The sequence below is a fragment of the Salmo salar genome, chromosome ssa26 (genome assembly GCF_905237065.1).
Source record: "Salmo salar chromosome ssa26, Ssal_v3.1, whole genome shotgun sequence".
Taxonomy (NCBI): domain Eukaryota; kingdom Metazoa; phylum Chordata; class Actinopteri; order Salmoniformes; family Salmonidae; genus Salmo; species Salmo salar.
Window position 1 is genome coordinate 32197501 of NC_059467.1, and position 25000 is coordinate 32222500.

General features: G+C 49.4%; 1 protein-coding gene across 16 annotated transcripts in view; it reads left to right on the forward strand.

Annotated features, from left to right (window-relative positions):
• Positions 1 to 25000, forward strand: part of LOC106587673 (unconventional myosin-Va) — a 98364-nt gene that overhangs the window by 45309 nt on the left and 28055 nt on the right. For 10 of the 16 annotated variants that reach the window (XR_006762257.1, XR_006762254.1, XR_006762256.1 and 7 more), the window contains exons 12-29: positions 317 to 457; positions 1689 to 1814; positions 2046 to 2129; positions 5251 to 5256; positions 6485 to 6637; positions 7869 to 7966; positions 8253 to 8448; positions 8825 to 9036; positions 9705 to 9861; positions 13030 to 13269; positions 13405 to 13653; positions 18538 to 18631; positions 20074 to 20222; positions 20843 to 20956; positions 21220 to 21354; positions 21458 to 21514; positions 21797 to 22024; positions 22375 to 22383. Coding sequence is in view for 11 of the 16 variants with exons in the window: in XM_045708922.1 (XP_045564878.1) it covers positions 317 to 457; positions 1689 to 1814; positions 2046 to 2129; positions 5251 to 5256; positions 6485 to 6637; positions 7869 to 7966; positions 8253 to 8448; positions 8825 to 9036; positions 9705 to 9861; positions 13030 to 13269; positions 13405 to 13653; positions 18538 to 18631; positions 20074 to 20222; positions 20843 to 20956; positions 21220 to 21354; positions 21458 to 21514; positions 21797 to 22024; positions 22375 to 22383 (2448 nt within the window). In the remaining 5 variants the exon portion in view is untranslated. The remainder of the gene's footprint in view (positions 1 to 316; positions 458 to 1688; positions 1815 to 2045; positions 2130 to 5250; positions 5257 to 6484; positions 6638 to 7868; positions 7967 to 8252; positions 8449 to 8824; positions 9037 to 9704; positions 9862 to 13029; positions 13270 to 13404; positions 13654 to 18537; positions 18632 to 20073; positions 20223 to 20842; positions 20957 to 21219; positions 21355 to 21457; positions 21515 to 21796; positions 22025 to 22374; positions 22384 to 25000) is intronic. The other 6 variants (XM_045708924.1, XM_045708933.1, XM_045708932.1 and 3 more) reach the window with 3 other exon arrangements.

Sequence of the window (25000 nt, forward strand, 5' to 3'; positions counted from 1 at the left end):
TCCTCTGCCCTCTCCTTTCCTCTGCCCTCTCCTTTCCTCTGCCCTCTCCTTTCCTCTGTCCTCTCCTTTCCTCTGCCCTCTCCTTTCCTCTGCCCTCTCCTTTCCTCTGCCCTCTCCTTTCCTCTGCCCTCTCCTTTCCTCTGCCCTCTCCTTTCCTCTGTCCTCTCCTTTCCTCTGCCCTCTCCTCTTTCCTTTCTACTCCCCTCTCTTCTCCCCTCCTCTCTTTTGCTCTACCCTCTTTTCTCCCCTCCTTTCCTCTCCCCCTTTCCTCTCCCCCTTTCCTCTCCCCCTTTCTCCTCCCCTCTCCTATCTACAGCATGTGTTCAAGCTGGAGCAGGAGGAGTATTTGAAGGAGCAGATTCCCTGGACTCTGATAGACTTCTATGATAACCAGCCATGTATCAACCTCATAGAGGCCAAGATGGGGGTACTAGACCTGCTGGATGAAGAGTGCAAGGTACACACACACACACACACACACACACACACACACACACACACACACACACACACAAATGCAGAGGCACACATACATGCACACACATACATGCATACACACATACAGACACACACATATGTAATGCAGAGGCGCACACAGACACCCATAACACAGACACACACTCATCCAGAGTAACTAGTGTGAACCAGTGTTCTGTGTGTCCAGATGCCTAAAGGTTCAGATGACTCATCCAGAGTAACTAGTGTGAACCAGTGTTCTGTGTGTCCAGATGCCTAAAGGTTCAGATGACTCATCCAGAGTAACTAGTGTGAACCAGTGTTCTGTGTGTCCAGATGCCTAAAGGTTCAGATGACTCATCCAGAGTAACTAGTGTGAACCAGTGTTCTGTGTGTCCAGATGCCTAAAGGTTCAGATGACTCATCCAGAGTAACTAGTGTGAACCAGTGTTCTGTGTGTCCAGATGCCTAAAGGTTCAGATGACTCATCCAGAGTAACTAGTGTGAACCAGTGTTCTGTGTGTCCAGATGCCTAAAGGTTCAGATGACTCATCCAGAGTAACTAGTGTGAACCAGTGTTCTGTGTGTCCAGATGCCTAAAGGTTCAGATGACTCATCCAGAGTAACTAGTGTGAACCAGTGTTCTGTGTGTCCAGATGCCTAAAGGTTCAGATGACTCATCCAGAGTAACTAGTGTGAACCAGTGTTCTGTGTGTCCAGATGCCTAAAGGTTCAGATGACTCATCCAGAGTAACTAGTGTGAACCAGTGTTCTGTGTGTCCAGATGCCTAAAGGTTCAGATGACTCATCCAGAGTAACTAGTGTGAACCAGTGTTCTGTGTGTCCAGATGCCTAAAGGTTCAGATGACTCATCCAGAGTAACTAGTGTGAACCAGTGTTCTGTGTGTCCAGATGCCTAAAGGTTCAGATGACTCATCCAGAGTAACTAGTGTGAACCAGTGTTCTGTGTGTCCAGATGCCTAAAGGTTCAGATGACTCATCCAGAGTAACTAGTGTGAACCAGTGTTCTGTGTGTCCAGATGCCTAAAGGTTCAGATGACTCATCCAGAGTAACTAGTGTGAACCAGTGTTCTGTGTGTCCAGATGCCTAAAGGTTCAGATGACTCATCCAGAGTAACTAGTGTGAACCAGTGTTCTGTGTGTCCAGATGCCTAAAGGTTCAGATGACTCATCCAGAGTAACTAGTGTGAACCAGTGTTCTGTGTGTCCAGATGCCTAAAGGTTCAGATGACTCGTGGGCCCAGAAGCTGTATAACACCCATCTGAAGACCTGCTCTCTGTTTGAGAAACCTCGCATGTCCAACAAAGCCTTCATCATACAGCACTTCGCTGACAAGGTACTGATCACTGTGTGTTGTGTGTGCAGTGTTGATGTCTTGGCTGACCCAGTGCTGCTGAGTTCTGTTTTAGGCTCAGTGTCCGGTTACAGAGGGAAGTGAGCGGGTTCACTCTATGAATAAAATGAATGCTGTTGTGATTGATAATCTGAGTCAAAGTTGACAGTTCTGAAAATCACTTTGGATTAAAGTGTCAGCAAAAGGACTTTATTTTGTAATTGTTGTGTCCAGGTGCAGTACCAGTGTGATGGCTTTCTGGAGAAGAACAAGGACACAGTGAATGAAGAGCAGATCAATGTCCTGAAGGCCAGCAAGGTGTGTGTCCCTGCCAAACACACACACACACACACACACACACACACACACACACACACACACACACACACACACACACACTGCACGTTCAATGGGTAACACACACACACACCGCACATTCAATGGGTAACACACACACACACCGCACATTCAATGGGTAACACACACACACACACACACCGCACATTCAATGGGTAACACACACACACACACACACACACACAGCACATTCAATGGGTAACACACACATACACACACACACACACACCGCACATTCAATGGGTAACACACACACACACACACACCACACATTCAACGGGTAACACACACACACACACACACACACACACACACACACACACACACACACAGCACATTCAATGGGTAACACACACAGCACATTCAATGGGTAACACACACACACAGGACATTCAATGGGTAACACACACACACACACACACACACACACACACACACACACACACTGCACATTCAATGGGTAACACACACACACACACAGCACATTTAATGGGTAAACCACACACACACAGCACATTCAATGGGTAACACACACACACACAGCACATTTAATGGGTAACACACACACACACACACGCACTGCACATTCAATGGGTAACACACACACACAGCACATTCAACGGGTAACACACACACACACACACACACACACACACACACCGCACATTCAATGGGTAACACACACTGCACATTCAATGGGTAACACACACACACACACACACACACGCACCGCACATTCAATGGGTAACACACACACACACACAGCACATTCAACGGGTAACACACACACCGCACATTCAACGGGTAACACACACACACACACACCGCACATTCAATGGGTAACACACACACACACACACACAGCACATTCAATGGGTAACACACACACACACGCACCGCACATTCAACGGGTAACACACACACACACACAGCACATTCAACGGGTAACACACACACACACACACCGCACATTCAATGGGTAACACACACACACACACCGCACATTCAACGGGTAACACACACACACCGCACATTCAATGGGTAACACACACACACACACACACACACACACACACACACACACACACACACACACAGCACATTCAATGGGTAACACACACACACACACCGCACATTCAACGGGTAACACACACACACACACACACACACACAGCATATTCAATGGGTAACACACACACACACACACACAGCACATTCAATGGGTAACACACACACACACACACACACACAGCACATTCAATGGGTAACACACACACACACACCGCACATTCAATGGGTAACACACACACACACACACACACGCACATTCAATGGGTAACACACACACACACACACCGCACATTCAATGGGTAACACACACACACACACACCGCACATTCAATGGGTAACACACACACACACACCGCACATTCAATGGGTAACACACACACACACACAGCACATTCAATGGGTAACACACACACACACACACACACACACACACACACACACACACACACACACACACACACAGGACATTCAATGGGTAACACACACACACACACGCACCGCACATTCAATGGGTAACACACACACACACACACACTGCACATTCAATGGGTAGCACACACACACACACAGCACATTCAATGGGTAACACACACACACACACACACCGCACATTCAATGGGTAACACACACACACACAGCACATTCAACAGGTAACACACACATTTGATGACTTTCTCATTAGTGCGTGTGTTTGACAGTCTGTGTTGTCTGACTGAATGACCTCCGACAGGGAACCCAGTGAAGGTCAGGAGAAACAGCACCCTCTGCTGTCCATGTGCTGTCATGAGGATGTGCACACAGTTGGAGACATTTTCTGTCTACCAAATAGGCCTTGCAGTGTGTGTGTGTGTGTGTGTGTGTGTGTGTGTGTGTGTGTGTGTGTGTGTGTGTGTGTGTGTGTGTATAAAGACTCACTCTGCCCGTTCTGTTGTAGAGGCCAGCAGCAGCAGAGAGGGGTAAGGGTTAAAACACTCCTTTAACCCCTAACACCTTAAACACACACAGGGTTAACTACACTGGAACAATCATCCTTGGCAATACTGTGTGTGTGTGTGTTGCCATGGAAACCTGCTTGACTCACCAGTAATAGTGTAGAAGTGATAATGACTCTTTAATGAGAATGAAGCTATAGAAATCAAGCATTTCAACCCATCCTCATGGTTCTGTGTGTGTTTGTGTTGACAATAAACACACATTCCTTCTCAGTCATGTGTTCTGCTGTCTGAGCCGTCAGACATTGTGCCACGTCTATGGTCTGATGCTGGGTCTGATGCTGGGTCTGATGCTGGGTCTGATGCTGTGTCTGATGCTGTGTCTGATGCTGGGTCTGATGCTGGGTCTGATGCTGGGTCTGATGCTATGTCTGATGCTGGGTCTGATGCCGTGTCTGATGCCGGGTCTGATGCCGGGTCTGATGCCGTGTCTGATGCCGTTTCTGATGCCGTGTCTGATGCCGTGTCTGATGCTGTGTCTGATGCTGTGTCTGATGCTGTGTCTGATGCTGTGTCTGATGCTGGGTCTGATGCTGGGTCTGATGCTGGGTCTGATGCTGGGTCTGATGCTGTGTCTGATGCTGTGTCTGATGCTGTGTCTGATGCTGTGTCTGATGCTGTGTCTGATGCTGTGTCTGATGCTGTGTCTGATGCTGGGTCTGATGCTGTGTCTGATGCTGTGTCTGATGCTGTGTCTGATGCTGTGTCTGATGCTGTGTCTGATGCTGTGTCTGATGCTGTGTCTGATGCTGGGTCTGATGCTGGGTCTGATGCTGGGTTATCATTACAAACAGCCTTGGTCAGTAGACACCATGACACCTGTTCTGATGGCCCTTTGATTTGGATTTCTACTTTTATATGAATTCTACTTTTAATATGTTTTAGATGTGTGTACTGCAATGATTTAGATTTCCTAGGTTTACTTTCATTTTTGGTTAATCTTTATTTTGTCGTTGTGTTGTTTGTTTTACATCTGTTGTCCATGTGTCTGTCCCGTCATGACAACAACCGTTAAACAGCTAAAGGTAAACATGCTGCCCTCCTCTTTCTATCTTTCTAACCCACACCATTCATTCTTCCTCACCGTGGTCTCACAATAGTTCAAATGGCACTTAAGTATGTGGGGGTGGGGGGCTGAACGGACGCTGCAGCACTGGAGACTACCCCGGGGTGGGGGGCTGAACGGACGCTGCAGCACTGGAGACTACCCGGGGGTGGGGGGGCTGAACGGACGCTGCAGCACTGGAGACTACCCGGGGTGGGGGTGCTGCAGCAAATCCGTGGGGGAACGGACGCTGCAGCACTGGAGACTACCCCGGGGTGGGGGCTGAACGGACGCTGCAGCACTGGAGACTACCCGGGGTGGGGGCTGAACGGACGCTGCAGCACTGAGACCCGGACGCTGCAGCACTGGAGACTACCCCGGGGGCTGCACTGTGGCCCTCTCCCCATTTACATCTTAACCAACCACAATACAGAGAACACACTAACCAATCGCTTTCTCCTTGAACCATAACATGTACAATGTTCAAGGTTGTCATTTTAGATAGTTAGATAGAAAGGATGGTATGAATAAACTGATGATAACAATTCCACAGACTTGTTGTGAACTATAGACCTTATTGTACTTCTCATGTAATGTTTAGATGCCTCTGCTCAGCATCATCTCACTCCTTATCAAGTAGTTTTGGTCCACATTGTTATTGGTACAAAACTAATGTATTAATTAGACTACACACATTTTCTGTCCAGAGTTTCCTGTTGTCTTGTTGTACCATTCTGCTAACAGCCAGTCTGTCTGCAGCTTTAGCCGCAAACATTATTAGCACTGTTAGGTAGCCTAGCCTAGCCACCACCCACAGATACCTATGGCTAACAATGAAAACTTTTAGCTTAGCAAGTCTGTGCCGAAACTGTCTGTTGGCTGCTGCTACCTTTTTATTTATACAAGTCTCTCTCTCTCTCTGTCTCTCTCTCTCTCTCTCTCTCTGTGGGGGTCTCTCTCTTTCTTTTTTTCTCTCTTTTTTTTCGTCTCTCTCTCGTCTCTCTCTCTCTCTCTCTCTCTCTCTCTCTCTCTCTCTCTCTCTCTCTGTCTCTCTCTCTTTTGTTCGTCTCTCTTTTTTTGTTCTGTCTCTCTCTCTCTCTCTCTCTCTCTCTCTCTCTCTCTCTATATATATATATGTATGTGTGTATGTGTGTATGTCAATTAAGAACAGTGTCTTATTTGCAATAATGTTTGTGTGTGTTGTGTAGTTGGACCTGCTAGTGGAGCTGTTTCAGGATGAGGAGAAAGTGACCAGTCCGACAGGGACTGCTCCAGGAGGTCGAACACGACTCAGCGTCAAACCAAAAGAGATCAGATCTGGAGCAAGCAGCAAGGAGCACAAGAAGACTGTTGGCTGCCAGGTAGACTGATCATAGACACACACACCTACGGACACTCAGACCAGGGTTGGAACTTGCCAACCAGAGTCAGAATAGCTGAAATGTAAAAGTTTACTCTTTCTCCTCTGTCTCTGTCCTCTCTTCTCCCTCTCTCCTCTGTCTCTGTCCTCTCTTCTCCTCTCTGTCCTCTCTTCTCCCTCTCTCCTCTGTCTCTGTCCTCTCTTCTCCCTCTCTCCTCTGTCTCTGTCCTCTCTTCTCCCTCTCTCCTTTGTCTCTGTCCTCTCTTCTCCCTCTCTCCTCTGTCTCTGTCCTCTCTTCTCCTCTCTGTCCTCTCTTCTCCCTCTCTCCTCTGTCTCTGTCCTCTCTTCTCCCTCTCTCCTCTGTCTCTGTCCTCTCTTCTCCCTCTCTCCTCTGTCTCTGTCCTCTCTTCTCCCTCTCTCCTCTGTCTCTGTCCTCTCTTCTCCCTCTCTCCTCTGTCTCTGTCCTCTCTTCTCCCTCTCTCCTCTGTCTCTGTCCTCTCTTCTCCCTCTCTCCTCTGTCTCTGTCCTCTCTTCTCCCTCTCTCCTCTGTCTCTGTCCTCTCTTCTCCCTCTCTCCTCTGTCTCTGTCCTCTCTTCTCCCTCTCTCCTCTGTCTCTGTCCTCTCTTCTCCCTCTCCTCTGCTCGTCCTCTCTTCTCCCTCTCTCCTCTGTCTCTGTCCTCTCTTCTCCCTCTCTCTTTGTCTCTGTCCTCTCTTCTCCCTCTCTCCTCTGTCTCTGTCCTCTCTTCTCCCTCTCTCCTCTGTCTCTGTCCTCTCTTCTCCCTCTCTCCTCTGTCTCTGTCCTCTCTTCTCCCTCTCTCCTCTGTCTCTGTCCTCTCTTCTCCCTCTCTCCTCTGTCTCTGTCCTCTCTTCTCCCTCTCTCCTCTGTCTCTGTCCTCTCTTCTCCCTCTCTCCTCTGTCTCTGTCCTCTCTTCTCCCTCTCTCCTCTGTCTCTGTCCTCTCTTCTCCCTCTCTCCTCTGTCTCTGTCCTCTCTTCTCCCTCTCTCCTCTGTCTCTGTCCTCTCTTCTCCCTCTCTCCTCTGTCTCTGTCCTCTCTTCTCCCTCTCTCCTCTGTCTCTGTCCTCTCTTCTCCCTCTCTCCTCTGTCTCTGTCCTCTCTTCTCCCTCTCTCTGTCTCTGTCCTCTCTTCTCCCTCTCTCCTCTGTCTCTGTCCTCTCTTCTCCCTCTCTCCTCTGTCTCTGTCCTCTCTTCTCCCTCGCTCCTCTCCTCCTGTAGTTCCGGAACTCTCTGGCTATGTTGATGGAGACTCTGAATGCGACCACTCCTCACTATGTTCGCTGCATCAAGCCCAACGACCTCAAGTTCCCCTTCACGTGAGTACCTGCATGCTACTCTATGGTTAAGTTTCCATAGTACCATCTGACTTGGCAAGATGAAGTTAGGGGAATGTAATTGTGATGTCATGAGGCTGAATGGTTCTCTCCAGGTTTGGCTGGTATGGTTGGATTAACTATGTGAATGTTGTCTTTAGGTTTGACCCTAACATTAGTGGAATGTTGTCTTTAAGTTTGACCCTAATGTTAGGTGTACGTTGTCTTTAGGTTGAGCTGAATGTTGTGTGTGGGTCTGACCCTAACGTTAGGTGAATGTTGTCTTTAGGTTTGACCCTAAGCGAGCGGTGCAGCAGCTCAGAGCCTGTGGTGTTCTGGAGACCATCCGCATCTCAGCCGCAGGCTTCCCATCCAGGTGGACCTACCAGGAGTTCTTCAGTCGTTACCGGGTTCTGATGAAGCAGAAGGACGTCCTGTCGGACAGGAGGCTGACCTGTAGGAACGTCCTGGAGAAACTGGTGCAGGTATGAGGGGTCAGGGGTTAGAGGTCAGGCCTGTTTGAGATCAACTACATTGCAATCAGACTGCGCAGAATCAAAGATCCACAAATCTTCTTCTGTCCCAACTATTTATGTTAGAGATGGTCAACTCCAGTCCTCGGGGTCCGGAGCGGTGAGACACATTCTCCCCATCCCTAGAAAACCCAGCTGATTAAACTAATTGCATGATGAGTTGATTATTGGAGTCAGGTTTGTTAGCTGGGGCAAAAGTGTGACACCAATCAGGACCCCGACTGGAGTTGCCCATCCCTGATTTATGTGGTCAAAATGAGCAATTCTGGACCTCACCTTGCTCAAACTGATCCCCTAAAACAGGATGTCTCTCTCTCTCTCTCTCCAGGACCAGGACAAGTACCAGTTTGGTAAGACTAAGATCTTCTTCAGGGCTGGTCAGGTTGCCTACCTGGAGAAGCTGAGGGCTGATAAGCTGAGGAAGGCGTGCGTCCGCATCCAGAAAACCATCCGCTGCTGGCTGGTACGCAAGAAGTACCTCCGCAAGAAGCATGCTGCCATCACCATCCAGAGATACACCCGCGGACACCAGGCCCGCTGGTCAGTGGAGCACACACCTGTCACTCAGCACCCTCTGGACAATCACAATGCAGATGAAAGTAGTTTAGACTGTATGACTTCCTGAAAAGGAGCCAATCAGAATTGTCTGATGTATTGTAGGAAGTGGGAATTTTTATAAATATTTATTTGTGATTTGATTGATTTGTTAATCGGATCAGTTAGAGGTTATTAGTGGGAAAATTATAGTAATTCAACAGCATTTTTCACCAATTACCCTGACTACACTCTCTCCCCTACCTCCTCTGTCCCACTTCTCTCTCTGTCCCCTGCCTCTCTCCCTCCCCTCTCTATCTCTCCCCTACCTCCTCTGTCCCACTTCTCTCTCTCCCCTGCCCCCCCTCTCTCTCTCCCCTGCCCCCTCTCTCATTCTCTCCCCTGCCCCCCCTCTCTCTCCCCTGCCTCTCTCCCTCCCCTCTCTATCTCTCTCCTGCCTCCTCTGTCCCCCTCTCTCATTCTCTCCCCTGCCTCCCTCTCTCTCTCCCCTGCCTCCTCTCTCATTCTCTCCCCCTCTCTCTCCCCTGCCTCTCTCCCTCCCCTCTCTATCTCTCCCCTACCTCCTCTGTCCCACTTCTCTCTCTCCCCTGCCCCCCCCTCTCTCTCCCCTGCCCCCTCTCTCATTCTCTCCCCTGCCTCTCTCCCTCCTCCAGTCTGGTTAAGTACATGCGTCGTACCCTGGCAGCCATCACGATCCAGAAGTTCCAGAGGATGTGTGTCCAGAGGAAACTGTACCTACAGAAGCAGGCTGCTGCCCTGGTCATGCAGACTATCCTCAGAGCATACATGGCCCGACAGAAATACCAAGGGGTGAGAGATGCATACACTATACACACACACACTACATGTTTCTTGTTTTACTCTCTTTGTGGGGGGACATTTGGTGAGTTTAGGATAGAAGAACCAACAAACACACACACCTAGCACTGCCAGCTAATAGCACAGCTGTCCTGCATGTCTGTCAGCAGTGTGGTTTATAAATAACTCCAGTACAACGTTGGATGGACTTGGGTCACCCTCATACCTGGACCACTCCCAGGGAGTTAGGGAGAGAACTAGGCTGGTGTCTCTCTGATTACTGGGAGTTAGGGAGAGAACTAGGCTGGTGTCTCTCTGGTTACTGGGAGCTAGGGAGAGAACTAGGCTGGTGTCTCTCTGGTTACTGGGAGCTAGGGAGAGAACTAGGCTGGTGTCTCTGGTTACTGGGAGCTAGGGAGAGAACTAGGCTGGTGTCTCTCTGGTTACTGGGAGCTAGGGAGAGAACTAGGCTGGTGTCTCTCTGGTTACTGGGAGTTAGGGAGATAACTAGGCTGGTCTCTCTGGTTACTGGGAGCTAGGGAGAGAACTAGGCTGGTGTCTCTCTGGTTACTGGGAGTTAGGGAGATAACTAGGCTGGTGTCTCTGATTACTGGGAGCTAGGGAGAGAACTAGGCTGGTGTCTCTCTGGTTACTGGGAGTTAGGGAGATAACTAGGCTGGTGTCTCTGGTTACTGGGAGCTAGGGGAGAGAACTAGGCTGGTGTCTCTCTGGTTACTGGGAGTTAGGGAGAGAACTAGGCTGGTGTCTCTCTGGTTACTGGGAGTTAGGGAGAGAACTAGGCTGGTGTCTCTCTGGTTACTGGGAGCTAGGGAGATAACTAGGCTGGTGTCTCTGGTTACTGGGAGCTAGGGAGAGAACTAGGCTGGTGTCTCTCTGGTTACTGGGAGTTAGGGAGAGAACTAGGCTGGTGTCTCTGGTTACTGGGAGCTAGGGAGAGAACTAGGCTGGTGTCTCTCTGGTTACTGGGAGCTAGGGAGAGAACTAGGCTGGTGTCTCTGGTTACTGGGAGTTAGGGAGAGAACTAGGCTGGTGTCTCTCTGGTTACTGGGAGTTAGGGAGAGAACTAGGCTGGTGTCTCTGGTTACTGGGAGCTAGGGAGAGAACTAGGCTGGTGTCTCTCTGGTTACTGGGAGTTAGGGAGATAACTAGGCTGGTGTCTCTGGTTACTGGGAGCTAGGGAGAGAACTAGGCTGGTGTCTCTCTGGTTACTGGGAGCTAGGGAGAGAACTAGGCTGGTGTCTCTCTGGTTACTGGGAGCTAGGGAGAGAACTAGGCTGGTGTCTCTCTGGTTACTGGGAGTTAGGGAGAGAACTAGGCTGGTGTCTCTCTGGTTACTGGGAGTTAGGGAGAGAACTAGGCTGGTGTCTCTGGTTACTGGGAGCTAGGGAGAGAACTAGGCTGGTGTCTCTCTGGTTACTGGGAACTAGGGAGAGAACTAGGCTGGTGTCTCTGATTACTGGGAGCTAGGGAGAGAACTAGGCTGGTGTCTCTCTGGTTACTGGGAGTTAGGGAGAGAACTAGGCTGGTGTCTCTGGTTACTGGGAGCTAGGGAGAGAACTAGGCTGGTGTCTCTCTGGTTACTGGGAGTTAGGGAGAGAACTAGGCTGGTGTCTCTGGTTACTGGGAGTTAGGGAGAGAACTAGGCTGGTGTCTCTCTGGTTACTGGGAGTTAGGGAGAGAACTAGGCTGGTGTCTCTGGTTACTGGGAGTTAGGGAGAGAACTAGGCTGGTGTCTCTCTGGTTACTGGGAGTTAAGGAGAGAACTAGGCTGGTGTCTCTCTGGTTACTGGGAGTTAGGGAGAGAACTAGGCTGGTGTCTCTGATTACTGGGAGCTAGGGAGAGAACTAGGCTGGTGTCTCTCTGGTTACTGGGAGCTAGGGAGAGAACTAGGCTGGTGTCTCTGATTACTGGGAGTTAGGGAGATAACTAGGCTGGTGTCTCTCTGGTTACTGGGAGTTAGGGAGAGAACTAGGCTGGTGTCTCTCTGGTTACTGAGAGCTAGGGAGAGAACTAGGCTGGTGTCTCTCTGGTTACTGGGAGTTAGGGAGAGAACTAGGCTGGTGTCTCTGATTACTGGGAGCTAGGGAGAGAACTAGGCTGGTGTCTCTCTGGTTACTGGGAGCTAGGGAGAGAACTAGGCTGGTGTCTCTGGTTACTGGGAGTTAGGGAGAGAACTAGGCTGGTGTCTCTCTGGTTACTGGGAGTTAGGGAGAGAACTAGGCTGGTGTCTCTCTGGTTACTGGGAGCTAGGGAGAGAACTAGGCTGGTGTCTCTCTGGTTACTGGGAGCTAGGGAGAGAACTAGGCTGGTGTCTCTCTGGTTACTGGGAGTTAGGGAGAGAACTAGGCTGGTGTCTCTGGTTACTGGGAGTTAAGGAGAGAACTAGGCTGGTGTCTCTGGTTACTGGGAGTTAGGGAGAGAACTAGGCTGGTGTCTCTGGTTACTGGGAGTTAGGGAGATAACTAGGCTGGTGTCTCTCTGGTTACTGGGAGTTAGGGAGAGAACTAGGCTGGTGTCTCTCTGGTTACATGGAGTTAGGGAGAGAACTAGGCTGGTGTCTCTCTGGTTACTGGGAGTTAGGGAGAGAACTAGGCTGGTGTCTCTCTGGTTACTGGGAGTTAGGGAGAGAACTAGGCTGGTGTCTCTGGTTACTGGGAGTTAGGGAGAGAACTAGGCTGGTGTCTCTCTGGTTACTGGGAGTTAGGGAGAGAACTAGGCTGGTGTCTCTCTGGTTACATGGAGTTAGGGAGAGAACTAGGCTGGTGTCTCTCTGGTTACTTGGAGTTAGGGAGAGAACTAGGCTGGTGTCTCTCTGGTTACTGGGAGTTAGGGAGAGAACTAGGCTGGTGTCTCTGGTTACTGGGAGCTAGGGAGAGAACTAGGCTGGTGTCTCTCTGGTTACTGGGGCCATGTTGGGGTCAGGTGACATGGCAGTAGTTAGGGACTGTCCCTCTGACTGACACACACAGCTGACCTCTTTAACATAACCCTGCCAGGATATCTGTTTGTCTCTCTCTGTCTCTCTCTGTCTAGATCTCCTGTTGTTGTGGATTAACAGCAAGATGAAGCCCAGGAGACCAATAAGAGCTCAGGAACACCAGAATTTTCACATTACATTCACATGAACTAACTCTCTCTTTCTCCCTCTCTCTCCACAGTTGCTGCGTAACCACAAAGCTGTGTTCATCCAGAAACACGTGCGTGGCTGGCTGGCCAGACAGCGGTACAAGCGCTCCCTGCGAGCCATCGTCTATCTGCAGTGCTGCATCAGGAGGATGAAGGCCAAGAAAGAGCTGAAGAAGCTGAAAATCGAGGCCCGCTCCGTTGAACATTTCAAGAAACTTAACGTCGGCATGGAGAATAAGATCATGCAGCTGCAGAGGAAGTTAGACGAACAGGTGGGGCTCTGTAGAAACCAGGCGGCCATTTTGGATCTTTGTGCTGCTGGAGAACAAACTTTCTTCTCCAAGAGTGACTGCTCGAATAGAATATGCATCTTCACACATTACATTAACATGATCTCTCTCTCCCAGGCTAAAGACAACCGTGTGACTAGCGAGCGGCTGAACTCTCTGGAGACGTCCCACGCGGTGGAGAGTGAGAAGCTGAAGGTAGAGGTGTCTAAGCTGAAGGGGATAGAAGAGGAAGCCAAGAACAACGCCAACCGTGTCACTTCCCTTCTGGAGGAGCTGGAGAGGCTGAGGAAGGAGCTGACCACCACCCAGAAAGAGAAGAAGACCATAGAGGACTGGGCTACCAAGTACAGGGATGAGATGGAAAAGGTGAGGGATGTGGTGGGATAGAAAACAGCTCACTCTAGTCATCTCTTCATCTTGTCTCCTCCAGTCACTTCTCAGATATGTTTCTGTTAAATGGCTCCCTTTCATACATTGTTCCCATAGTGGCCCTATAGAAGTGTGACAAGTTTGTATAAGAATGTGTGTCGTGGTTCAATGGTTTAGGACCCAGGGGAATCTACTGCAGACTGGGCACATGGCGGGCTGGGAGGCCATTGCCTTGGTGTAGGTGAGACCGGTAGACTAGTGTAGTGTAGTGTGGGTGTGTCGGTAAGCCAGGTAGACTAGTGTGGGTGTCTAGGTGAGCCAGGTAGTCTAGTGTAGTGTGGGTGTGTAGGTGAGCCAGGTAGACTAGTGTAGTGTGGGTGTGTAGGTGAGCCAGGTAGACTAGTGTAGTGTGGGTGTGTAGGTGAGCCAGGTAGACTAGTGTAGTGTGGGTGTGTAGGTGAGACAGGTAGACTAGTGTAGTGTAAGTGAGAAAGGTATAGTGTGGTGTAGCTGAGACAGGAAGGCTAGTGTAGTGTGGGTGAGACAGGTAGAGTAGTGTGGTTGAGACAGGTAGAGTAGTGTGGGTGTGTAGGTGAGCCAGGTAGGCTAGTGTGGTATAGGTGAGACAGGTAGGCTAGTGTAGTGGGTGTGTAGGTGAGACAGGTAGGCTAATGTAGTGTAGGTGAAACAGGTAGGCTATTGTAGTGTAGGTGAGACAGGTAGGCTAGTGTAGTGTAGGTGAGACAGGTAGGCTAGTGTAGTGTGGGTGTGTAGGTGAGACAGGTAGACTAGTGTAGTGTAAGTGAGAAAGGTATAGTGTGGTGTAGCTGAGACAGGTAGGCTAGTGTAGTGTGGGTGAGACAGGTAGAGTAGTGTGGTTGAGACAGGTAGAGTAGTGTGGGTGTGTAGGTGAGCCAGGTAGGCTAGTGTGGTATAGGTGAGACAGGTAGGCTAGTGTAGTGGGTGTGTAGGTGAGACAGGTAGGCTAATGTAGTGTAGGTGAAACAGGTAGGCTATTGTAGTGTAGGTGAGACAGGTAGGCTAGTGTAGTGTAGGTGAGACAGGTAGACTAGTGTAGTGTGGGTGTGTAGGTGAGACAGGTAGACTAGTGTAGTGTGTGTGTGCAGGTGAGACAGGTAGGCTATTGTAGTGTGGGTGTGTAGGCGAGACAGGTAGGCTAGTGTAGTGTAGGTGAGACAGGTAGGCTAGTGTAGTGTGGGTGTGTAGGTGAGACAGGTAGACTAGTGTAGTGTGTGTGTGCAGGTGAGACAGTTAGGCTATTGTAGTGTGGGTGTGTAGGCGAGACAGGTAGGCTAGTGTACAGTCGTGGCTAAAAGTTTTAAGAATGACACAAATATTAATTTCCGCAAAGTTTGCTGCTTCAGTGTCTTTAGATATTTTTCACAGATGTTACTATGGAATACTGAAGTATAATTACAAGCATTTCATAAGTGTCAAAGGCTTTTATTGACAATTACATGAAGTTGATGCAAAGAGTCAATATTTGCAGTGTTGACCCTTCTTTTTCAAGACCTCTGCAATCCGCCCTGGCATGCTGTCAATTAACTTCTGGGCCACATCCTGACTGATGGCAGCCCATTCTTGCATAATCAATGCTTGAAGTTTGTCAGAATTTGTTTGTCCACCCGCCTCTTGAGGATTGACCACAAGTTCTCAATGGGATTAAGGTCTGGGGAGTTTCCTGGCCATGGGCCCAAAATATCGATGTTTTGTTCCCCGAGCCACTTAGTTATCATTTTTGCCTTATGGCAAGGTCCTCCATCATGCTGGAAAAGGCATTGTTCGTCACCAAACTGTTCCTGGATGGTTGGGAGAAGATGCTCTCGGAGGATGTGTTGGTACCATTCTTTATTCATGGCTGTGTTCTTAGGCAAAATTGTGAGTGAGCCCACTCCCTTGGCTGAGAAGCAACCCCACACATGAATGGTCTCAGGATGCTTTACTGTTGGCATGACACAGGACTGATGGTAGCACTCACCTTGTCTTCTCAGGACAAGCTTTTTTCCCAGATGCCCCAAACAATCGGAAAGGGGATTCATCAGAGAAAATGACTTTACCCCAGTCCTCAGCAGTCCAATCCCTGTACCTTTTGCAGAATATCAGTCTGTCCCTGATGTTTTTCCTGGAGAGAAGTGGTTTCTTTGCTGCCCTTCTTGACACCAGGCCATCCTCCAAAAGTCTTCGCCTCACTGTGCGTGCAGATGCACTCACACCTGCCTGCTGCCATTCCTGAGCAAGCTCTGTACTGGTGGTGCCCCGATCCCGCAGCTGAATCAACTTTAGGAGACGGTCCTGTCGCTTGCTGGGCCTTTCTTCGGCGCCCTGAAGCCTTCTTCACAACAATTGAACCGCTCTCCTTGAAGTTCTTGATGATCCAATAAATGGTTGATTTTGGTGAAATCTTGCTGGCAGCAATATCCTTGCCTGTAAAGCCCTTTTTGTGTAAAGCAATGATGACGGCACATTACAGTCTGTTATTCGAACTCAATCAGCATGACAGAGTGATCTCTAGCCTTGTCCTCGTCAACACTTACACCTGTGTTAACGAGAGAATCACTGACGTGATGTCAGCTGGTCCTTTTGTGGCAGGGCTGAAATGCAGTGGAAATGTTTTTGGGGGATTCAGTTCATTTGCATGGCAAAGAGGGACTTTGCAATTAATTGCAATTCATCTGATCACTCTTCATAACATTCTGGAGTATATGCAAATTGCATCATACAAACTGAGGCAGCAGACTTTCTGAAAATTAATATTTGTGTCATTCTCAAATCTTTTGGCCACGACTGTAGTGTAGTGTGGGTGTGTAGGTGAGACAGGTAGGCTAGTGTAGTGTGGGTGTGTAGGTGAGACAGGTAGGCTAGTGTAGTGTAAGTGAGAAAGGTAGGCTAGTGTAGTGTGGGTGTGTAGGTGAGACAGGAAGACTAGTGTAGTGTAAGTGAGAAAGGTATAGTGTGGTGTAGCTGAGCCAGGTAGACTAGTGTGGTATAGGTGAGACAGGTAGGCTAGTGTAGTGGGTATGTAGGTGAGACAGGTAGGCTAGTGTAGTGTGGGTGTGTGAGACAGGTAGGCTAGTGTAGTGGGTATGTAGGTGAGACAGGTAGACTAGTGTACTGTGGGTGTGTAGGTGAGACAGGTAGGCTGGTGTAGTGTGGGTGTGTAGGTGAGACAGATAGGCTAGTGTAGTGGGGTGTGTAGGTGAGACAGGTAGGCTAGTGTAGTGTGGGTGTGTGAGACAGGTAGGCTAGTGTAGTGGGTGTGTAGATGAGACAGGTAGGCTAGTGTAGTGGGTGTGTAGGTGAGACAGGTAGGCTAGTGTACTGTGGGAGTGTAGGTGAGACAGGTAGGCTAGTGTAGTGTAGGTAGGACATGTAGGCTAGTGTAATGTGGGTGTGTAGGTGAGACAGGTAGGCTAGTGTAGTGTGGGTGTGTAGGTGAGACAGGTAGGCTAATGTACCGTAGGTGAGACAGGTAGGCTAGTGTAGTGGGTGTGTAGGTGAGACAGGTAGGCTAGTGTGGGTGTGTAATTGAGACAGCTAGGCTAGTGTAGTGTGGGTGTGCAGGTGAGACAGGTAGGCTAGTGGTGTGTAGGTGAGACAGGTAGACTCGTGTCGTGTGGGTGTGTAGTTAAGAGCAGGTAGACTAGTGTACTGTGGGTGTGTAGTTAAGAGCAGGTAGACTAGTGTACTGTGGGTGTGTAGTTAAGAGCAGGTAGACGAGTGTAGTGTGGGTGTGTAGTTAAGAGCAGGTAGACTCGTGTAGTGTGGGTGTGTAGTTAAGAGCAGGTAGACTAGTGCAGTGTGGGTGTGTAGTTATGAGCAGGTAGACTAGTGTACTGTGGGTGTGTAGTTAAGAGCAGGTAGACTAGTGTACTGTGAGTGTGTAGTTAAGAGCAGGTAGACTAGTGTAGTGTGGGTGTGTAGTTAAGAGCAGGTAGACTAGTGTAGTGTGGGTGTGTAGTTAAGAGCAGGTAGACTAGTGTAGTGTGGGTGTGTAGTTAAGAGCAGATAGACTAGTGTAGTGTGGGTGTGTAGTTAAGAGCAGGTAGACTAGTGTAGTGTGGGTGTGTAGTTAAGAGCAGGTAGACTAGTGTAGTGTGGGTGTGTAGTTAAGAGCAGGTAGACTAGTGTAGTGTGGGTGTGTAGTTAAGAGCAGGTAGACTAGTGTGGGTGTGTAGTTAAGAGCAGGTAGACTAGTGTAGTGTGGGTGTGTAGTTAAGAGCAGGTAGACTAGTGTAGTGTGGGTGTGTAGTTAAGAGCAGGTAGACTAGTGTACTGTGGGTGTGTAGTTAAGAGCAGGTAGACTAGTGTACTGTGGGTGTGTAGTTAAGAGCAGGTAGACTAGTGTACTGTGGGTGTGTAGTTAAGAGCAGGTAGACTAGTGTACTGTGGGTGTGTAGTTATGAGCAGGTAGACTAGTGTACTGTGGGTGTGTAGTTAAGAGCAGGTAGACTAGTGTAGTGTGGGTGTGTAGTTAAGAGCAGGTAGACTAGTGTACTGTGGGTGTGTAGTTAAGAGCAGGTAGACTAGTGCTAGCTGTACAGTACAGTAGATCAGTCCTCCAGAAGCCCAGTGAAATCAACTAAACCCCAATGTCTCTACAGTCCAGACCTGAGTCAGATACAGAACATCTGTCAAATACTGAAGATGCACTTGATTTGTTTCACCCTGTACACTGGGACCAATGGAAATGTTCTGAAACGCCCCCAACTCTGCTCACTGGTCCAGCAAATCAAGTGCACTTTAAGTATTTGAAACTATTAGACCCAGATCTGCTAGTGTTCTCAAATCACATGATTGATGGATTACTGGACCAATAGGCTGTGGTAGACTTGATAGAAGTACTTTCTCCTGTGTGTGAAGATGGTAGCAGAGCTGAAGCAGCAGAATGGTCTGCTGAAGACAGAGAAAGACGACCTGAACCGAATGATCAAGGAACAGAGCCAGCAGATGACAGGTACCAACCATTCACTAGCTTTAGACCAATCACATTCACTGCTACTGGATTTAGACCAATCACATTCCGTGTTAATACTTTTAGACCAATCACATTCATTGTTGAAGTTCCATACAGAGAATTGATGATACGTTCCCCACACGTGCTGAACTTGTCTTCTTTCTCCTCTCTCTCCTCTCCTTTCCTTCTTTCTCCTCTCTCTCCTCTCCTTTCCCTTCTTTCTCCTCTCTCTCCTCTCCTTTCCCTTCTTTCTCCTCTCTCTCTCCTCTCCTTTCCCTTCTTTCTCCTCTCTCTCCTCTCCTTTCCCTTCTTTCTCCTCTCTCTCCTCTCCTTTCCCTTCTTTCTCCTCTCTCTCCTCTCCTTTCCCTTCTTTCTCCTCTCTCTCCTCTCCTTTCCCTTCTTTCTCCTCTCTCTCCTCTCCTTTCCCTTCTTTCTCCTCTCTCTCTCCTCTCCTTTCCCTTCTTTCTCCTCTCTCTCTCCTCTCCTTTCCCTTCTTTCTCCTCTCTCTCCTCTCCTTTCCCTTCTTTCTCCTCTCTCTCTCCTCTCCTTTCCCTTCTTTCTCCTCTCTCTCCTCTCCTTTGCCTTCTTTCTCCTCTCTCTCCTCTCCTTTCCCTTCTTTCTCCTCTCTCACTCCTCTCCTTTCCCGTCTTTCTCCTCTCTCTCCTCTCCTTTCCCTTCTTTCTCCTCTCTCTCCTCTCCTTTCCCTTCTTTCTCCTCTCTCTCCTCCTTTCCCTTCTCTCTGTGCTCTCTCCTCCCCATCTCCACCTCCTCCCCCTTTCCCTACTTCTCTCTGTGCTCTCTCCTCTCTCTCCTCTCCTTTCCCTTCTTCTCTCTGTGCTCTCTCCATCTCCACCTCTCCCCTTTCCCTTCTTCTCTCTGTGCTCTCTCCATCTCCACCTCCTCCCCCTTTCCCTTCTTCTCTCTGTGCTCTCTCCTCTCCATCTCCACCTCCTCCCCTTTCCTTCTTCTCTCTGTGCTCTCTCCATCTCCACCTCCTCCCCTTTCCCTTCTTCTCTCTGTGCTCTCTCCTCCCCATCTCCACCACCTCCCCCTTTCCCTACTTCTCTCTGTGCTCTCTCCTCCCCATCTCCACCTCCTCCCCTTTCCCTTCTTCTCTCTGTGCTCTCTCCTCTCCATCTCCACCTCCTCCCCCTTTCCCTTCTCTCTGTGCTCTCTCCTCCCCATCTCCACCTCCTCCCCCTTTCCCTTCTTCTCTCTGTGCTCTCTCCATCTCCACCTCCTCCCACTTTCCCTTCTTCTCTCTGTGCTCTCTCCTCTCCATCTCCACCTCTCCCCTTTCCCTTCTTCTCTCTGTGCTCTCTCCATCTCCACCTCCTCCCCCTTTCCCTTCTCTCTGTGCTCTCTCCATCTCCACCTCCTCCCACTTTCCCTTCTTCTCTCTGTGCTCTCTCCTCCCCATCTCCACCTCCTCCCCGTTTCAGAGAAAATGACTCGTGCAGTAGTGGAGGAGACTCAGCAGTTGGAGAGCGATCTGAATGAGGAGAGGTCTCGCTACCAGAACCTCCTAACAGAACACCTGAGACTGGAGGAACGCTACGACGACCTCAAGGAAGAAATCACTCTCTCTGTGGTAGGAGGCTAACGCATAGCATGTCAACATTTTCACACTCACACTGGACCGAACCAGACCACATACACTCACAAACACTGGACCGAACCAGACCACACACACTCACAAACACTGGACCGAACCAGACCACACACACTCACAAACACTGGACCGAACCAGACCACACACACTCACAAACACTGGACCGAACCAGACCACACACACTCACAAACACTGGACCGAACCAGACCACACACACTCACAAACACTGGACCGAACCAGACCACACACACTCACAAACACTGGACCGAACCAGACCACACACACTCACAAACACTGGACCGAACCAGACCACACACACTCACAAACACTGGACCGAACCAGACCACACACACTCACAAACACTGGACCGAACCAGACCACATACACTCACAAACACTGGACCGAACCAGACCACACACACTCACAAACACTGGACCGAACCAGACCACACACACTCACAAACACTGGACCGAACCAGACCACACACACGTACACACACGCCACACTGCCCCACCATACTATACACACACACACCAAACAAACACACTGCCCCACACCACAAACACACACTAACATCCCCTTGCCCCTCCTTTCTCCAGAGCGTGCCCAAGCCCGGCCGCAGGAGAACAGACTCAACCCACAGCAGCAACGGATCAGAGTGCACCTACAACTCCGAGTTCGCCGAATCAGAAGAAAGTTCCCGACATGGAGAAGTGAGGGGGGCGGGACTTAGACAGGAACTTCCTCTCACCATTAGAAAATGTTACAAAAAACTTGTTTATGTTGCTTCAACCTGTTCTGTAGTTATTTTACAGTTATTACAACTACAACCCTGCAGAATTGGTCGTCATTCAGTAAAACACTTTCTGTAATGTTTTAGTATTGACAGCTAATGTCTTTAATGCCCATGACGATGGCCCAAAGCTCCGCCTGTCAGTGTCATTCCTGTCTCTGACCTCACTTCCTGTTGTGACAGGATGTGACCCGGGGCATGGACACGTCTCTGACTCTGAAGCTGCAGAAGCGCGTGACCGAGCTGGAGCAGGAGAAATCCTCTCTCCGCAACGAGCTAGAAAACAAGGAGGAGCAGTTCCAGCGGGCTAGAGTCAGGGTACAGCCACAGTAATACACAATATTACTACAATACTATGCTGTATTACTGTATTACAACCACAGTCTTACTTACTTTACTGTCGGACCTCTCTGTCTGTCAGGATGATGAGGAGCATAAGAAATCACGTGGAGCAGAACTGGAGTACGAGTCTCTCAAGGTATTGTATAGATATCCAATCTACTCATATCTACTGTAGTGGGTAGGGGCTAGGACTTAGGTGGGCAACAGCTCGTGGCCCAAGGGCCCCGGGGGCCGCCAGTTGCCCATCACGGTGCTAGGGGTTGATTTGGGACTGGATTTGCTGGGTGAGTGTGTTGTACACATAGATGGATAGAGATCTCTAGATGGATATAACCCATTTTAGCGTTGACATTGCCATCTCTATGGGTGTGTATTAACTCTCTGTCTGCCGCCGGCGGCATCCATCTTTAATCCACAGCGCCAGGAGCTGGATTCCGAGAACAAGAAGTTGAAGCACGACCTGACCGCCATGAGGCAGAGCCTGCTGGGTAATGCAGGCGCTGCGGCGGGGGCACCAGGAAGTCCACCCTACAAAGTTCTCATGGACCAACTGAACTCCTCGTGCGAGGAGCTGGAGGTGCGGAAAGAGGAGGTGCTGATTCTACGATCTCAACTGGTCTCACAGAAGGAGGCCATGCAGCACAAGGTAGGAGACATGGAGGGACACACACACACACACACGTATACACACACACACACACATATGCACAGACATGTGCAAACACACACACACACACACTGACCCATGCACAGACATGCACATATACACACAAACTCGCAGAGAGAGATATATATATATATATATATATATATATATATATATATACATACACACACACACACACACACACACACACACACACACACACACACACACACACACACCACACACACACCGTGAAACCTTTTCATGTCTGTCCACTGCACTAACAATGCTTCTAACACTCCAGTCTCTTCTCTCCTTGTATCTCTCTCTCCTGCCATGCCTTCCTAAAGGATGAGAAGGTACTAGAACTCTGCTGACTGCATGCTCTGGGAATGACTAGCTTAAACACATACACACATGCCACTGATTTATTTGCATGTAACACCACCGTATGTATAGTCTTTAGATTCACAATACTGGATGGGTCAAGATTAAAGTGGAATAATACTGTCATAATGTCTTTCTCTCTGTTCTCTGTCTGACTCTCTGTTCTGTCTGACTCTCTGTCTCTGTTCTCTGTCTGACTCTCTGTTCTCTGTCTGACTCTCTGTTCTCTGTCTCTGTTCTCTGTCTGACTCTCTGTTCTCTGTCTGACTCTCTGTTCTCTGTCTGACTCTCTGTTCTCTGTCTGACTCTGTTCTCTGTCTGACTCCCTGTTCTCTGTCTGACTCCCTGTTCTCTGTCTGACCCTCTGTTCTCTGTCTGACTCTGTTCTCTGTCTGACTCTCTGTTCTCTGTCTGACTCTCTGTTCTCTGTCTGACTCTGTTCTCTGTCTGACTCTCTGTTCTCTGTCTGACTCTCTGTTCTCTGTCTGACTCTGTTCTCTGTCTGATTCTCTGTTCTCTGTCTGACTCTCTGTTCTCTGTCTGACTCTCTGTTCTCTGTCTGACTCTCTGTTCTCTGTCTGACCCTCTGTTCTCTGTCTGACTCTCTGTTCTCTGTCTGACTCTGTTCTCTGTCTGACTCTCTGTTCTCTGTCTGACTCTCTGTTCTCTGTCTCTGTTCTCTGTCTGACTCTCTGTTCTCTGTCTGACTCTCTGTTCTCTGTCTGACTCTCTGTTCTCTGTCTGACTCTCTGTTCTCTGTCTGACTCTCTGTTCTCTGTCTGACTCTCTGTTCTCTGTCTGACTCTCTGTTCTCTGTCTGACGCTCTGTTCTCTGTCTGACGCGCTCTGTTCTCTGTCTGACGCTCTGGTCTCTGTTCTCTGTCTGACTCTCTGTTCTCTGTCTGACGCTCTGTTCTCTGTCTCTGTTCTCTGTCTGACCCTCTGTTCTCTGTCTGACCCTCTGTTCTCTGTCTGACCCTCTGTTCTCTGTCTGACTCTGTTCTCTGTCTGATTCTCTGTTCTCTGTCTGACTCTCTGTTCTCTGTCTGACGCTCTGTTCTCTGTCTGACTCTCTGTTCTCTGTCTGACTCTCTGTTCTCTGTCTGACTCTCTGTTCTCTGTCTGACTCTGTTCTCTGTCTGACGCGCTCTGTTCTCTGTCTGACTCTCTGTTCTCTGTCTGACTCTCTGTTCTCTGTCTGACTCTGTTCTCTGTCTGACGCTCTGTTCTCTGTCTGACCCTCTGTTCTCTGACTCTGTTCTCTGTCTGACTCTGTTCTCTGTCTGACTCTGTTCTCTGTCTGACGCTCTGTTCTCTGTCTGACCCTCTGTTCTCTGACTCTGTTCTCTGTCTGACTCTGTTCTCTGTCTGACGCTCTGTTCTCTGTCTGACTCTGTTCTCTGTCTGACTCTCTGTTCTCTGTCTGACCCTCTGTTCTCTGACTCTGTTCTCTGTCTGACGCTCTGTTCTCTGTCTGACCCTCTGTTCTCTGACTCTGTTCTCTGTCTGACCCTCTGTTCTCTGACTCTCTGTTCTCTGTCTGACCCTCTGTTCTCTGACTCTGTTCTCTGTCTGACGCTCTGTTCTCTGTCTGACTCTCTGTTCTCTGTCTGATTCTCTGTTCTCTGTCTGACTCTCTGTTCTCTGTCTGACTCTCTGTTCTCTGTCTGACGCTCTGTTCTCTGTCTGACTCTCTGTTCTCTGTCTGACTCTCTGTTCTCTGTCTGACTCTCTGTTCTCTGTCTGATGCGCTCTGTTCTCTGTCTGATGCGCTCTGTTCTCTGTCTGACGCGCTCTGTTCTCTGTCTGACTCTCTGTTCTCTGTCTGACGCTCTGTTCTCTGTCTGACGCTCTGTTCTCTGTCTGACTCTCTGTTCTCTGTCTGACGCTCTGTTCTCTGTCTGACGCGCTCTGTTCTCTGTCTGACGCGCTCTGTTCTCTGTCTGACGCGCTCTGTTCTCTGTCTGACGCGCTCTGTTCTCTGTCTGACGCGCTCTGTTCTCTGTCTGACGCGCTCTGTTCTCTGTCTGACTCTCTGTTCTCTGTCTGACGCGCTCTGTTCTCTGTCTGAGTCTCTGTTCTCTGTCTGACTCTCTGTCTGACGCTCTGTTCTCTGTCTGACGCTCTGTTCTCTGTCTGACGCTCTGACGCTCTGTTCTCTGTCTGACGCTCTGTTCTCTGTCTGACGCTCTGTTCTCTGTCTGACGCTCTGTTCTCTGTCTGACGCTCTGTTCTCTGTCTGACGCTCTGTTCTCTGTCTGACGCTCTGTTCTCTGTCTGACGCTCTGTTCTCTGTCTGACTCTCTGTTCTCTGTCTGACTCTCTGTTCTCTGTCTGACGCTCTGTTCTCTGTCTGACGCTCTGTTCTCTGTCTGACTCTCTGTTCTCTGTCTGACTCTCTGTTCTCTGTCTGACGCTCTGTTCTCTGTCTGACGCTCTGTTCTCTGTCTGACTCTCTGTTCTCTGTCTGACTCTCTGTTCTCTGTCTGACTCTGTTCTCTGTCTGACTCTCTCTTCTCTGTCTGACTCTCTGTTCTCTGTCTGACTCTCTGTTCTCTGTCTGACTCTGTTCTCTGTCTGACTCTCTGT